Source organism: Anoplophora glabripennis, unplaced genomic scaffold (genome assembly GCF_000390285.2).
Source record: "Anoplophora glabripennis isolate ALB-LARVAE unplaced genomic scaffold, Agla_2.0 scaffold169, whole genome shotgun sequence".
Taxonomy (NCBI): domain Eukaryota; kingdom Metazoa; phylum Arthropoda; class Insecta; order Coleoptera; family Cerambycidae; genus Anoplophora; species Anoplophora glabripennis.
The window spans coordinates 389271-406305 of record NW_019416320.1 but is presented as its reverse complement, the minus strand read 5'-3'; the positions used below and the strand labels follow the sequence as shown (position 1 = coordinate 406305).

Genomic DNA, 17035 nt, shown 5'->3' with positions numbered 1-17035 from the left:
GAAAACAAAAAATAATACATACAACAAAGCAAGTAAATATCATTTTAGCGTTCGTGTCCTAGTTTTTTACGCATTATACTCTTTCTGTGTCATTTACAGTAGGTTATTTATTGAAATAAGGTCAACAGCGCAAAATATAAGTAATAATCAATGACATGATTCAGGTATACTTTCGGTGTAACAAAAATCGTGGTGCAGGAGTCCGCCTTTACAGAGAACTATTTCTTCACAGAGAAGTTCCAGAACCTCGTAGATTTGTAAGACTTAAAAAAAATGAGAAACTATGGGGCTTTTAAGAACCCAAAGCGAGAAAAACGCGAATTTAATGAAAATATCGAGTTCAGTGTTCTTCTTAACGTTAAAGAAAACCCAAGAACTTCCATTCGGGAAATTTCTAATAATAATAGAGCATCAAAAAGACATGTACATGCAGTATTGAAAAAGCACAAATTCAAGCCATACATTCCTCAAAAAGTGCAGGCAATAGAGGGCGGTTACAATTTGTTTCTTTAGTTGTTTTGTGTTTAATTAATGTTATTTCGTGTTGAATTTATTTCTATAATGGTTAATGTATTTAATTAAATTGTTTTTCTTTTAATATTCATTGTATTGTTTCTTTTTTGTTAACTACAATTTTCTCTTTTGAGTTTTATTTGCCTTGCTGTATTATTTTTTGTTTTCCATGGCACAGGTGATTAGTTAAAATACATTTATCATGAATCAGTGGCCGGGCGCCGAATGCGGTATCAACTAATATATTGTCGTCTTTTCTGTAATAAATGCTTTACAAAAGTAAAGTTCATATACATCGTTGGATTCAGAAAATAAATATGCACAATAATAATTAGCAAAGAAACTATATTGCCATTTGAAAAAAAAAGCTGACTATCGCATTTCAGAAAATAAAATAGTAAACGAGATCTAATAGGCTCGCTTTATAGTGTATTTAGAGCCATTTCATTTAATTTTTCGTTTTTTAAAATCAGACTAAATAAAACGGAGTTATGGCTTGCGGAGATTTTAATTTCAACATACACATACCTGGATAATTCCTCTTATTATTTCAACACCCGGTATTTCGGTATTTAACTCTGGGACGCAAAATAAAAACTATCCTTGACGAAACCGCAACAGTTCACGAGATCTAAGCAATTATAATTATCCGTGGGCGTGCGAAGAAAGAAAAATAATATAAAATATTTATGGGCGTAATATATTTTAACCTCTACATTGTTTTCTTTGGAACAAAAAGTACACTCCGCACGTAGCCAGTTGTTTTATTCATTGTGGGATCGCAGAAGTCGCTGAAACCGTCTTTTTTTTAAACTGTCATCGGTCGTGCCTTGTTCGGGCAATTGTTTGTGGAGACGTGCATTATGTTAAGTCTTTCAAATTCAAATCCTACTCACCGTACTCTAGAAAACACTCATAACCTCCAGAATCCGTCCTCTTCCAACCAGCATACATCAAAATACTGATTTAGGATACGGGCAAGACCGCTGTGCAATTTCCGGGAAATTTTTGCATTAATTAAAGGAACCGTTTATCGGACGCAGTCACGTTCGCCGCGTTTGGAAACATTTCCAGGCATCTTCGCGCTAGATTTTGAACTGATTTTGTTGTGGGGACGGAATTAGAACTACGTTTACGCCTGGGAGGTGCGGACGTCGTCTCAGGCCGGGGATATTTTGGAGAAATATGGCTTAATTGAGAACTGAAAGAAAGCTACTGAGTGGACGATGTACAGGGTGCATCTGAAACGCCTGGTCAAATTTTAGTGGTGGAAAAAATTCGTATGGGCTTGATTTTTGTATCACAAAATTTGTGTCGTTTTTACATTAGGCGTCCAAATTCTTTTGGTACATTACATTGTATTTCAATTCGTATTTCTAACGAAGGTTTAGTGGAACACGAATACTTTTAGAGTCACTTTCGATTTACATGGTTGTGTTGTTGGTTCGCTTTAACATAAAAAATCAGAAAATTCGAACAAAGTGGAAGAGGACTTTTTTATTTTTACACAAACAAAAGCAGGAATGAAATACACTTAGTATCTAGAATCTGAAATTAGCCTAGTGGCGTGATTTGCATATCAATTCAGTAAATTTTTATTTCTAATCGGCTAGCCACCGACAAAAGTTTGGTTATTAATTAATTTATTTATTTATTTATTCAGAAGTTACAATATCCAATGTGACAATGTTCTAATTATAGGATGAGGTAAAACAGAAAACCTTGACTAAATTTAAAAAAAAAAAGACAATTAACATTAAATATAAAAATATAAATAAATAGGTACTACACAAAATAGAGCAAACAAAATATAAGTATAGGCCAGGAAATATAGATGCTAAATATTATGTACAATAACATATTAGTTTCCACAGTCACAAAAATGGGGGGAAGATTGTTTACAAAGTGTATAATATTTACGTAAATTCACGTTTTTCTCTTATAACTTTTTTCCATTCATTTCCACGAGAAAACAGTAATGTACTTTTTTTTCACCTTCAGAAGACCTACAAAACTAGCTCTCGAGCGTCAAATATTGATTAAATCAAAAGTTATAAACAGAAGATGTTTATTTATGACTTTTGAATTAAACATTTATAAACTGCGTTATTATTACCAGAACGTTTTGGCATCGCATCCTCACATTCCTTATCACTGTCTAAAAACTCACACGAAATCTGGAATCGGTAAGTTGAATACTTTACAAGTTATGGGCTTATAAACAAATTAACTAATTAATAATCTGGACGAACCCGAGCATCTTCCACAATCGCACTGATTTTTTTCATGGTAGATTTCATAATAATACATTGAAATCTATAATTTTTTTAATTTCAAATTTGCAAACTACAATTTTTTTTATTTTTTAGCCTTAGTTGCAACCTTGTTTAGCCTACAGATTTCAATGTATTATTATGAAATCTACCATGAAAAAAATCAGTGCGATTGTAGAAGATCCTCGTGATCGTCCAGACTAATAAAGTAGTTAATTTGTTTATAAGGCCATAACTTGTAAACTAGTCAACTTACCGATTCCAAATTTCGTGTGAGTTATTAGACAGTGATAAGGAATGAGAGGATGCGATGCCAAAACGTTCTGAAAATAATAACACAGTTTAAAAATGTTTAATTCAAAAGTTATAAATAAACTTCTGTTTATAACTTTTGATCTAATCAATATTTTTTGACGCTCGAGGGCTAGCTTTGTAGATCTTTTCAAGACGAAAAAACAAAAAGGACTTTACTGTTTTCTCGTGGAAATGAACGGAAAAAAGTTATAAGCGAATAACGTGAATTTATGTAAAATTTATACAATTAACCACCCTGTATACAATCTTCCCCCCATTTGTGTGACTGTGGAAACTAATATGTTATTGTACATAATATTTAGCATCTATAGTGATGTATTCAGCTCGCCGAAACAAAAAGTCACGAAATGGTCATTTCCCATCTCATTTTCCTGGCCTATATAAAATCCAGACAAAAAAACTTAAGTATAAGTATAAGTAGGAGGATAACTGATAAATAAAACAAATAAACTAACTAACATATACAAGATAAGGATATTTGCTAGAGAAACTATATTTTTTATGTTATTCATAGGATGAAAAATTATATCAGTCGATCTTCATACTTTTGAGAATTGGAAATCATTTGATATAGGAGATATGCTATTAGTAAAGTTGAGGTGTGGGTAATTGTAAAGCAGAGCGAAATCTAGAATTAAGTTTAGGAACATGATTCTACTTTTAAAGTGTTATTTACAATTTTAAAATAGAATATAATTAAAAACATAATTTGACTACGGCAGAGACAATTAAAATTAAAAGAAGAAAGCAGTAATTCTTGAGGTGTACCAAGAGGAGGATAAAATCCATAACTAATAAAATGAACAATCTTTAAAAATCTGCGTTGTACTTTCTCTAATTGAGTATTATAAAGATTATACAGGGTATAGCAGAAGTACAGGAACGGCAGAATAACTCGGCGAGGGAGCATTTTAGAGAGAAATGTTAAATACAAAAGGTTCAGGATTTCTTCATGGCTATCCGATGGTGATATTGACCTTGACTTTAACCTTGAAGATCATTTCAAGGTCAAATGTGATTGTTCAAATGGAACCCTATACTTTTGATCCCAGAAATGAAGAGCTGAAAATTTTACGTTCAGATATGACCTTGAGTGACCCATCCCATTTGACCTTGGGGCCCCCACAAGGTCAAACTAACAAAAGTAGAGGAACGGCACAATAACTCGGCGGGAGAGCATTTTAGAGAAAAATGTTGACCTTGAAATGATCTTCAAGGTCAAAGTCACCATCGGATAGCCAGGCAGAAATCCTGAAATTTTTGTATATAACATTTTTCTCTAAAATGCTCTCCCGCCGAATTATTCTGCCGTTCCGGTACTTTTGCTATACCCTATATATGGGATTCCAAACAACCGATGCATATTCTAGTTTACAACGCACAAATGCAGCATACAGTATATTTAGAAACTTTACATTCTGGAAGAATTACGCAAAATAAAGCCCAAATTTTTAAAAGTAGATTTGGTTACTAAAGCAATATGCTCGTCAAACGATAATCTATTATCAAATGTAACACAAAGGTCAGTAAATTGCTCAACTCTGTTTAAAAAAGATTCACCAATTTTATAATCAAAATCTAGATTAGTTTTGCGTCGATTGTAAGACATAATTCTACATTTGCTTACATTACAGGGGAAGATTATTACATGAACACCAACTGTTTAATCTGTGAAAATTATCTTGCAATCTACGACAATCAGTAGAAAATTTAACTTCCAAGGACAGCTTAAGGTGGTCCGTACAGAGTAAATAGTTGACATCGACGTACAGTACAGTTAAGTCATTAATAAAAATAACAAACAGAAGTGGCCCCAGAATTGACCCTTGTGGAACCCCTAAACATTAATGGATTTTATATGATTGAAAGCGACGATACTGCATAAATTGGTATCTATTGCTAAAATAAGATTTAAATAGCGATAACAGAGCAGGGGAGATACCATATGACTCCAATTTGAATAAAGCCGATAGAAAGATTTACAAAAATCGGTATACACGACATCAACCTGACTTCCTGCATCCAAAATTTCAGCAATAAATGGGGGTTTCTCAATTAAATCCATCCCTTATTGCAATAAATGTGATGTTTTTTGTGATGTCGACACTTTGTGTGTCAGTTTTTACATCTAATAAGGTTTATTAATCTTGAATGATTCAATGAATAATCTCCTAAAATTATGATATGAACTTAACACAGCGAACAAATAAAAACTGCATATTCAACATTTTTCAAATTAAACTACAAAGAAATATATTTACCCTAAAATAAATCGTATAGGATACAAACATTGCTCAGTGTGTTATTTCGTTTTAAAATAGATATAATGTATTTAATTAAAGCTTGATATTTGCTACTTTAATACGTGACGTAAATATTTGCTTTAATACACATATTTTTTTAAACAAAACAGACATACCTCTGACCACAGCAGATGATGATGAACTTTTTAATTGTTTTTTCCAGGGAGGTGTCTTATTATTAACCGCTATCTAAAATAATCCATAATCGAATAAATCTCAGATTTATGACTAAACCTTCTACTGTTATCAGAAAAAAAATTTTACGATTTCATATATAAATAAACCTTATCTGATTATTGCAAATACGAGGTCCTCTAGTGGATTTCTGGGTACAATACATTGATAAGACCGACTGTTGACATAAAAATCTTTGTTTTACGGGAAAACATTAATTAGGAAATAAATGTGCGCAAATAAGTCGACAGAGTAATTATTTTTATTAAGAGAATAAAATTAAAATGACGTCAAGATGTCAAATCTACGGTGTTGCCAGATTTGTTTTTTTAAGTAAACTATTAAACATGTTGTTACCAAAAGACTTTTGATAAACGTGTCTCTATTGACATTGCCAAATTAATAAATACATAATCAGAAGAAAATTATTATGCCACGGCATACTAGTGAGAACTAATAAGTTCAGAACCGTTATATATTTGGTGACTCTGCTGACGAATGAACTTAACTATTTACGCAGTTATTGAGAGTGTAATTCAATGCTAGACGGAGCTGTAGCCGGCAGAGTAGTTGTTTCCCACAATATCATTAGTTAAAAACGATTATACCAATGAATATTATACCAAGTAGTAACATTTATTTGGCTAACACGATTTTACTACCTCAAGTCGATGCTTTACTTAGAACAAGAGGGTAGCTTCTTACAGTGAATAGGTACATTTTCTCTGGTATTTTTGACACTATAGATAAGTGGACAATTAATTGCTCTAGGTGATTGACTTCAGTTAAGGCCTACCTTTTAACTTTTAAAAATAATTTACCTATGACGAAGTAAAAATTGTATAACAGTAGCTAGACATTTAGCGCGTAATCATAGTTGACACGCAGACGCGAGGGCTCTATGACACTTAGCCATTTTGTGGCCAACACCGCAACAGGAATAATGCCCTGTCCGTCTTTCAAACAAATAATGATTTGACTGTGTGTTTTATACATTATGTGAAGGAAAATCATTAATTTTTGCTTTATATTTAAAAAGTTAGAAGTAAAAGGGATGGTAAGAGTGTCCAGTTATATATGTATTTTTGACTAGTAACTTTTTAGATATGAAGAATAAATCTAAATTAAGTTAGTTAAATCTAACTGTGTGCACATAGTTGTGGCAATAAAATCACTTATTAGTATCTAAAAAGTCACTTACTTGAAGTAAAAAATAAGATAGTTGCTTTGTTGTCATAAAACTGGTCATCCTAGGATAGCGACCTAAGAACAGCGATAAAAACATTTGCTAGGGTAAAAATTATACTACAGCTACCGTAACAAAATAGTCTTGCAGCAATAAATAAAATGTTAGCAATAAACTTTTAACCCCTAATAGGTATGTTCCTTCAGGAAAATATTGTTTATAGACCTTTTTAGTAGTGACGTCACATACGCCAAATAATAGGCAACCCCCATAGCGCACATTGTCATGAAGGATTTCCCAATATTTTTACTAGATCGATTTGCGACCCTACATACTTTGGACATAAGTACCAATAAAATGTCTTCTTTGTCATGACCTTAAATACCGCGATATTCTGGCAATATTAGAAATATTTAAGAAGTTTCAAACCCCAATTGACAAACTAAAAGAATTGTAGAATTTATATATTTAAATTTATTGACTTTTATAGTAGTAGTTAATAAATTAAAATTATGTCAATGTTACTGAGCATGTGCATTAAAGATAATTTCATGTAAGCGAAGTAGCCTCGCAGCAGGATATCATTCAAGAAATGTTTGGTATTGGTTAAGAGAAAGTGTATAATAAACCACTTGAAGAAAAAAAACACTCGATAAACACTCTGACACAGTACAACACCAAGAAAAACAATAAAGATACTTAGTAGAACTAGAAAATGCCAAGATTAAACAAAAGATGAGAAAATACGCCAATGACAACAGCGATGACATATCAACTAGATCTCACCTGCGTATGAGGCTATTCTTTCCGAGCATGCGCATTAGGAATAATACGGCTAATGTTAAATTTTTACGTTATTTAAATTTAGGAATATTCTTTTATATCGTTTTTTATAAGTTTTAAGCACATTAGTGTATCTATTTTACCAAACACGTGTTGATTGTTCTTAAATACTTCTAAATCCTTGTAAAAATAAAGTAATTTGAAGTTGTTCATTTTTATAGTATCTGTGTAAATAGTACACAATGGTCAGATTCGGTCTGTACAATTTCAACTATGACAATTGTTGCGGGTTGCCTAAATATGTGACGATGTCACACTAAAAGAGTCTATTATGACAACGTAGAGTTAATCAAAGTCTACTTAGGGCTACCTGGGTGACCACCCCAACGACACCCCCCCCCTGCCCGCTAACCTTTTCTGTTTCACACACACATACACACCTCCCCATACCCTCCTTACCTCTCCCCTCCCGCGCTAGCCTAAGGGCCACCTTAGCAAAGCGCATCCCAGGCTGCATAGCCGCACTACCCTACCCAACTATAAACATGACACCACCCCCGGGGTTTACACAGACGAGCCGGCGAAGCAAGAAGAGCGCCAGAAGAAAGGGCCCTAGCCGGCGGGGCCCAGCCAGGACAAAAGGAGGTCCCACAAAGCGCCTACACCGGCCGCATTTGCGGTCGGGGTAGACGACGGATGGGGCCCACCTACGAAAGCTGTCCAGGCCTATACGAGATGAGGCAGGATAAAGAGGGATAATCCCCCTCGATCCCAAATCATCAAGGCCAATTTCTAGCCATGGAATAAGGGCGCGCGACTATAGTAGCGCTCTCGCTCTCCATAACGACGGCACAATAAACTAACAAAATGGCGGTACTTTTAAATTACATTACAAGATAATATAAATAAATAAACATTCTAGGGAAGTCATTGTGAGTGAAAATATTTTATGGGATCTTTTAGATTTGTGGTTCTGGTTCTACTTTTAGTTCTGTATGGTTCTGTTATACTCCACAGGAAATATATTCAATGAATAACGAAAATATAATTCAATTACTGTTAATTAATAACAGATTTGTTCCATAATTGTTTAAATGTTTTAGAAATGTGTTGTCTTTATGGAAACAATATTAAGATGTTCCGTACATGTTTCATGTTTACTGGGTCCTGCGCTACGTCTAGGATTTTATGCATCGTTTTCTCAAGCATGCGGATACCTATCAAAATCTAATAGCCACCGATTATAACAAACATTTCACGTCTCGAGCGAGTAAATCAGATATTAATATTAACATTTATATTAAATTTTAATTTACCTGTGCTTGGTTTATTGGTTTTAAACCGCGTTATATTTAGGCACATGTTGGGAAACTCACAGTTTCCAAAACATCACCGGGCAATTTAATAATTCGCGTTAAGTTACCTGCAATTATTTTACAGGCTTTAGTGACGGATCTAAACCGTAAGAGAAATTGGTTTCATAGTAGTAGTACAGGGTCTCACAATGTAACCGGTAAAATAATTCTCTTGTATGCGTAGTGCATGAAAATGAATGCATACGAGTACAAAGTCCAATAATTTCTAATGTACACCGCTAGATGGGGCGTTTCTCGATTTTGTAGATCTAACTTTGATCTAGTATCTGGATTTTTACATGAAATCAAGTTATTTTCGTTAACGTGTTATAGTTCTGGATGCAGTAGCTCCTTGCAATAAAAATACACGGATAATGTACCGAGCACCGTTTATATTTCGTTAATAAAGGTCGGCGGAATTTGATGAACTGATTTCTGTAGAATTTCAGGCAAATATTTATGATAGGTATTTATACACGTACCGTGTTTATGATTGCTGACATTTCACAGAGGCATTCCACTTTAAAAAATGTTTATCGAAAATACTTTTGCTTATAATTAATCATTTTTAAGGTGTGGAAGTTTCAGCTTTGTTTCACTTGGTTTGCGGTAAAAAAATTGTATCAAACGGAAGTATAGTATATTAAAGACATTCATGACAAAGAAATCTTTAATTAGTAATCATTCGATCAAAGGTTATCGGAAACGTATTTATAGTTCGTTTCAAGATACGAAATTACCCGCGATCCTTACAAAAATAAATGAAAGTTTGATTTCAACAAAACCAATAAAAATATATGCCTTCCCTTCATCCAAATATTTATCGCGTAAATCAGTGGTTCCCGGCAATTAAACTATAAATGTAAGTGGTAAAAAGCAATAAAAACAAATAAGAGTGTTTACGTGATTAGAGAAAATGTATAAATAATGGTTTTTAATAGCCCTTTGCAGAATGCGGTACGACTGGTTGCATAAAATTACATTTATGCACAGATAACTGACAGGAATTCGACTTATTTGTTATTTTGTACTTTTGAATTAAGTGCTCACCAGGAATATTTTCTTCCTTTGTTATTCTAAGTGATAGTACCTACATAACGAATATATACTCAGTGTGCACGGACTGGAAAAATGCAAATACGTTGAAAATACTGTGGATCTCGTTTAATCCATAAATAAACTTAATATGCACATGAACATTTTTAGAACTACTTGAACTTGATGGCAGCCAGTTTGATATATACTGCATAGATAAGGCATAGACACAGCTACATGCTCTGGCACAGATTTGTTACGTTAAGTTGCAATTTACTTCAATTTATAGATGCTTTCTTTGACCGCTAGGTGGCGTTAAATTCTTTTCAAAATTAAAGTCCCTAAATTAACCAAATATCAGAATTAATGTTCTTCTTTACAGCAAAATGACGGTTTGACTGTTAAAATTTAATTGTGGGGAAATATTGATGTATTACGTAAAAAATTGTTCAAAGTATGTAAAAATTAATTAATTAGGTATGTAACAATGTATTCAAACTCCAAACTTATATCTCATGGTTGGCAATAGGACTTTTGCCCCAAAATGGCAGTTGATCGAGTTATTTTGTCATTATCAATATCTAGACACTTTATTAATTCTAAAATTCTATGTCTACTACAAATGAATTGTAAATGTACACATGCCAGTTTTCGACATAGTAATCGAAGTAATTGTATTTACCTAACCTTTAAGCAAATGTGATCATATTTTCTTTTGTGGGGTCGTTTTACAACTTCTTCAGTTCTTACTTTAAAATAAATTATGATTATTTAATACGTTTCTACCTACTCGGAAAGAAATGTACCGAGTTATGTTAATTTAAGAGAAAAATTAGAAAACATTAAAATTTCTTATCAGATCGTTTTACAAAACAGTCACTTTAAATCTGTACTGTCTATTTCCTAAGTCCCATTTTAAACTCGATCTATTTCCTTGCATTTGTATCAATTTGTATAAATTTAAATTTGTCGGTTTTTATCAAAATGGCGGTCGAAATCATTCAAGTTAATAAAAGCTTTAAACTTATTCTATACATATTTATCTATATTCGATATTTAGGCAACCCGCAACAAATTGTCATAGTTGAAATTGTACAGACCAAATCTGACGTTTTATACTGTTTACATAGATGCTATAAAAATGAAAAGCTTCAGATTAATTTATTTTTACAAGGATTTGGAAGTACATATTTAAAAACAACCAACACCTGTTTCGTAAAATATATACACTATATTGTGCTTAAAACTTACAAAACACGATATAAAGGAATATTCCTAAATTTATTTAAATGAAGTAAAAATTTAACATTAGCCGTGTTATGCCTAATGCGTATGCTCGGAAAGAATAGCCTCATACGCAGGTGAGACCTTGTTGATATTTTAACGGCGTCATCATTAGCGTATTTTCTCTTGTTTTCTTTAATCTTGGCATTTTCTAGTTCCATACAAAGTATTTTTATTATTTTTCTTGGTGTTGTACTGTGTCAGTGTATTTATCGAGTGTTTTCTTCTTCATGTGGTTTATTATTATAGATGTACTCTTAATAACCATAATCAAACTTTCCTTGAATGATATCCTGTTGCGAGGCTACTTTGCTTACATGAAATTATCTTTAATGTGCTTGCTCAGTAACATTGACATAATTTTAATTTATTAATTACTATAAAAGTCAATACTGTTCTATAAATATAAATATATAAATTCTATAATTCTTTTAGTTTGTTACTTGGGGCTTGCAACTTCTTAAATATTTCTAATATTGTCAGAATATCACAATATTTAAGGTCATGATAAAGAAGCCATTTTTTAGCACTTATGTCCAAGGTACATATATCGATCGAAAATCGATCTAGTAAAAATATTGAGAAATTCGTCATGACAATATGCACTATGGGGTTGCCTATTATTTGGCGTATGTGACGTCATTACTAAAAAAGGTCTATTTAAATGTAACAAGTAACAGTTTTTTGAAGTTTCTCCACAGCAAAGCACAAAATATACTACACTGTATAGTTAAGTTTGTTTAAACGTTTCAGCGATCCCAGTGGATGAACTAGAAACTATTGTTATTAGTGAACACAAGGCATACACTATGTTATCTACACAGGGTGTTCCGTAATGAATTGTACACAGATTAACAAGTGATTTATAACGTCATAATAAATAATGAGATCTGGCCAAACTTACGTTAGTCCAAAAGTTGATAGTAACTGAGTTACAGGGTGTCAAAATAAAAATTTTATTTTNGTCCAGGCCTACACGAGATGAGGCAGGATAAAGAGGGATAATCCCCCTCGATCCCAAATCATTGAGGCCAATTTCTAGCCATGGAATAATGGCGAACCTAGCTGTTGTTGGCTGTTGATCATGGTTGTTGTTAGTAACACCGTTGAAGCCACTCCTAAAGCTATATAGCAATTTACTTTTAAATTTTCATCCATTGCAATGTTTTGCTTGAATAAAAAATAATTGTTTACAAGATACATACAAGAAATTTTACATGTTAAACAATGCACAGTTGGTAACACTACTGCAAATTAAACAAATTGCAGGAATTCTGTCCCGTTGTGTGATAATAAGCATGCAATTTTATCCCCGCAATTTTGTCGCTGAAACTAAATTGCAGTCTGATACAGGCTTAACAGTTTTTTCAAGTTTCTCCACAGCAAAGCACAAAAGATACTACACTGTATAGTTAAGTTTGTTTAAACGTTTCAGTGCTCCCAGTGGATTAACTAGAAACTATTTTTATTAGTGAACACGAGGCATACACTACGTTATCTATACAGGATGTCCCATAATGAATTGTACACAGATTAACAAGTGATTTATGACGTCATAAATAATGAGATCTGGCCAAACTTACGTTTTACGTTAGTACAAAAGTTGATAGTAACTGAGTTACAGGGTGTCAAAATAAAAATTTTATTTTCAATTTTTTTAAATAACCTTCGAGATTGAATTATATTCAATCTCGAACTAACTGACAGCATCATCTCATTTTTAACTCAATATGAAGAAATAATTATACCATTGCTAAATTATAAAATGTTAAATCTCATTAAATATCATACATTTGCAAAGCAGCAACATACAACGGTGGACTTTGTGCACCATAATTAACCTCTTGATTATAGTGAACATCTTTTTTTAGCAAAAATAGATTTTATTAAAACAATAAAAATGTGATATACATACACATATTAAAAATTAATAAAAAAATTGAAATAAAATTAGAAATATAATCATTTGCCTCAACAGGACATTCTCTGTTGTCTCAGAGCAAAAGTATTGAAGTACTGAGGCTTGCGAAGCTTCCCCACAATCATTCCCAACTTATCTTTATTGCTCGTATCGACCCTTAGTTCTATTTTTGATGTATTTCCTCCAAGAGATATACTCCTGGGAACTAGTCCCAGTTCCGAACACTTGGCAAGGTTTCTCAAGCTCGAGGTGCTTGGTTTGTCGCTGAAATACGGCTTGGATAGTTGCATGGTGTCGCCCTCCATGGGTTTGGAGCAAATACTGCACCTGCTGCGTCCGTAAGGATCAACGTTTAGCGGTTCTGGCAAGAGCCTGTCGTCCAATCTAAATTGGTGGACGCAAGTATGCTTCGGGACTTTCTTCCCTAGGTCGCCAGTACTGTGAGTTTCGAAATAATGTTCATTTCGGAACGTGGCCACGTCTTCGACAGTCGAAACTTCATCTTCTGAGTCGAAAGTCGAGGCTGTTTTAATTGTGTCGGGTTTGGTACCTAGAAAGCAGATATATGTACCACTTGTTGAATGTAATTTAAAAAATTACCCATGATTGTCCACAATGAGTAGTCGTCTTCTTCTTTATCTCTATGATCTTCTTCTTCTTTTTCTTTTTTCTCTTTTTCCGCCTCTTCTATGATACCCTTTGACTCATGATATTTTTCTAATTCCTTCAAATGGTCCTCGTTCTGTCTCTGCCTAAACGTGTGGTAGTCTTTCCTTGAATCTGTATATTTTAAACAATTACATAACTTCTCCAGTTCTTCTTGATATCCCTTCAGTAAAGTCAAGTTGGAACTAGCGTGATTATCGGCGACACCTGTTAATTAAAACTGGTGAAATTATATAAACTATCATATAAACGTACCTTTACAACGACATTCCTCAAAAGTGTAATTTTCTTCCAGAGGCCTTCGCAACAATTCGCTTCCCTCGTACTGCTTTTTTAATTCGTCCAAGGATAAACAAGTCCTTGGCCTCGACATGAGCTTTGGCCTAATTTTTTTCTCTAAACAGTAGCAAGAATTCTCGCCTAGGAAGTGTTTTTTGTAGACACTCTTGTCAGGCGGTTGTTTGGGAGATTGCTCGTAATTTTCTGGTTGCAAAATCGAACTGATGTTCGAGGAATCGTTTCTTGTATTCCATGTCGAGGTTACCATACGTTTCGGAGGATCGCTTCTAAAAAATAAAAAATGGTATTTATGGCTCAGTGCAAAAAAGTAAAATGTCTTCAAATCAAATCAAAGGACGTAAAATTATAATTTCACTCACTTAAATCGTGTGTAACGCTGGCTTTTCGCATGGCATTTCTTAGGAGACAATAGTTTTTTCATCTTCGCACCACAAGAACTCAAAAATAATTATGAGAAATTAAAAAATGTCAATGAAATAATTGTTCGATTTGACAAAACAGGTAGAAGTTTCATACGATTGACCGGCAACAGCAATACAAACAACTCTCTGTAATCTATGATACAAACTTAATGTAGTTCGATATACTCCTAATAACTTTCAGAGGGCGGTACTTCACTCACAACCAGTCGTTATGACTATCACAACAGGTAAGCATGGTCAGAAGTCCATCATTGGACATTGAGCGGTCAGTTTTTAAGATTAATCAAGATCGAATTTTTTATAAGCGTAAGAAAAATATTAGGATTAAGACTAAGATTAGAACTTAAAGATTTTGGTAAAGTTACGTCTAAGCTAAGACTAATTAAGACCTTTTTATAAGTTCATTAGTTTGTATCATTGAAATTTAGTAAAGTTGGATACATTTAGATTGATTGAATAAAACATAAAAAGGGGAGACACTTTATGTTTTAGCTCTAAAAATGCATCTATATTTATAAAATATTAATCATTTATTTGTTTATTTGAATAGTTTATTGTGTATTGCCATTACTCTTTAAAAATATAGGAAGTGTAGTTAGTATATGCAACCAACTGAACTGAACATCGTTTAGTTGGTTGCATAAGTAATTCTGAAGAAAAAGGTACATTATGTTTACACTGGCCATAGAAAATTAAATATTAACAATTAATTTTTCTATGACACTGGCAAAGAAGCGATCTCCAGAAAAGGTGCAGATGCACACGTGTATAAAATATTTTTAGGAATCAACTGATAGATGATCTTTATTTTTTATAAAATTAAATTTTCTACGTAATTATTTGAATACTGGTTCCTTGATAGATTACCAGTTTGTTTTAAGAAAATTCTATATACAGGGTGGGCCATAAGTGCGAGAAAGTAAAATAACTCTCTTGTTATTCATAATACAGAAAAAAAGTTTATATAAAAGTTGTACAGAATCAATAAACCTAAATGTCAAAATTAATATGAAACATACAGGGCGATTAGTAAAAACGGGACACGCCAAATATTACATTTTTTAACACCCTATATTTTTTAAACATATGGATTTCTGAGACAATTCTGTATATGGCAATATAAACAGTTTAACATTTTAGTGCGGGGTTACCAAGTTATGTAGAAAATTCTTCGAATTTTGGAGAAAACATAACCTCGAAAAGTTGTATTACTTCAACTACTAAATAACATTTGGAGCAAAAATATTTGATAGAGTTATAGACAAATATTAGGCAAAGACTCCTGTATTAACTAATATCGATATTTTATACAGGGCATTTTTTTATAATTCATTCCTTTTTAGAAAGTTCAAACTTGATTTTCTAACATTTTTCAAATGGAATACCCTGTAATTTATTGTTCTATTTTATTCACATATCAGTCCACTTCAAATTTTATTAAGTATGTTCTACACCTAAAGTTGTTAATTTTTAAGATATAGCAACATTTCTGGAAAAACCTAATTTTTATTATTTTCGGTCGCATCAAAGGCTTTGGAAAGAACTGTCACATTAGGTCAACTTGTCAGTTCATAATTTATCATTCAATTTTGAGTTAATTTTGTTATTTAATATTTATTTGTGGTATTCTATAAAATAATATAAATTAAGTTTTTTCATAAATGTTGCTATATCTTAAAAGGTAACAATTTTAGATATAGAATATGCTTAATAAAAGTTGAAGTGGACCGAAATGTGAATAAAATAAAACAATAAAATACAAGAGGTATTCCATTTGAAAAATTTTAGAAAATCAAGTTTAAACTTTCTAAAAATGATCGTATTATAAAAATGCCCTGTATAAAATATCGATATTAGCTAATATAGGAGCCTTTGTCTAACATTTGCCTATAACTCTGTCTAATTATTTTATTCCAAGTGTTAGTAGCTGAAAGTTAATACAACTCCTTCGAGGTCATATTTTTTCCAAAATTCAAAGAATTTTGTACATAACTTGGTAACCCCGCACTAAAATGATAAACCGTGTTTACTGCCATATATAGAATTTTCTCGGAAATCTATATGCTTAAAAATATACAGGGTGTTCCATTTAAGAAATGTAATATTTTTTCAAATTAATTTTGCAGTTTAGGTTTCTTGATTCCGTGTAACAAGGGAGTTATTTTACTTTCTCACACTAATGGCCCACCCTGTATACACGGTGTTTTTAAATGACGTAGCAAAAATGGTACCTGTGAATGTAGAGCCAAAAATAAGAGGATTGAAGTAAAAATACCTTATATGAAAGTTGCACTCCTGAGGCGATATAGCCTCTTAAAATAGGGGATTGAAATTCACATTTTAATTTATTTCTTTAACATGGGGAATGCTAGAGACACGAAACTTGGTATGAGCATCCTACTAATAAAGAGACATTCGAAATCTTGCAAAGTCGCCTTGGTTGTTTGGATTTTGTCGTTTCTAAGGTGTTTATAAACAAAGCTACATAAAAGGTCTAATATCAAA

At 32.6% G+C, this 17035-nt stretch overlaps 2 protein-coding genes across 2 annotated transcripts in view; both read right to left on the bottom strand.

Moving 5' to 3' along the window:
- The window catches only part of LOC108903737 (band 7 protein AAEL010189), a 30753-nt gene extending 25103 nt beyond the window's left edge, over positions 1-5650 (bottom strand). Inside the window, exon 1 of the mRNA XM_018706019.1 lies at positions 5521-5650. The gene's annotated coding sequence lies outside the window, so the exon portion shown is untranslated. The remainder of the gene's footprint in view (positions 1-5520) is intronic.
- A 7542-nt stretch (positions 5651-13192) lies between these two features.
- LOC108903733 lies at positions 13193-14644 on the bottom strand. Its single transcript, XM_018706017.1, has 4 exons — positions 14468-14644; positions 14064-14374; positions 13743-14015; positions 13193-13692 (listed from the first exon to the last, which is right to left on the bottom strand). The coding sequence occupies exons 1-4, from the start codon at positions 14527-14529 to the stop codon at positions 13193-13195; spliced, it is 1146 nt and encodes a 381-aa protein (XP_018561533.1). The 5' UTR covers positions 14530-14644.
- Between the last annotated feature and the right edge of the window lie 2391 nt (positions 14645-17035).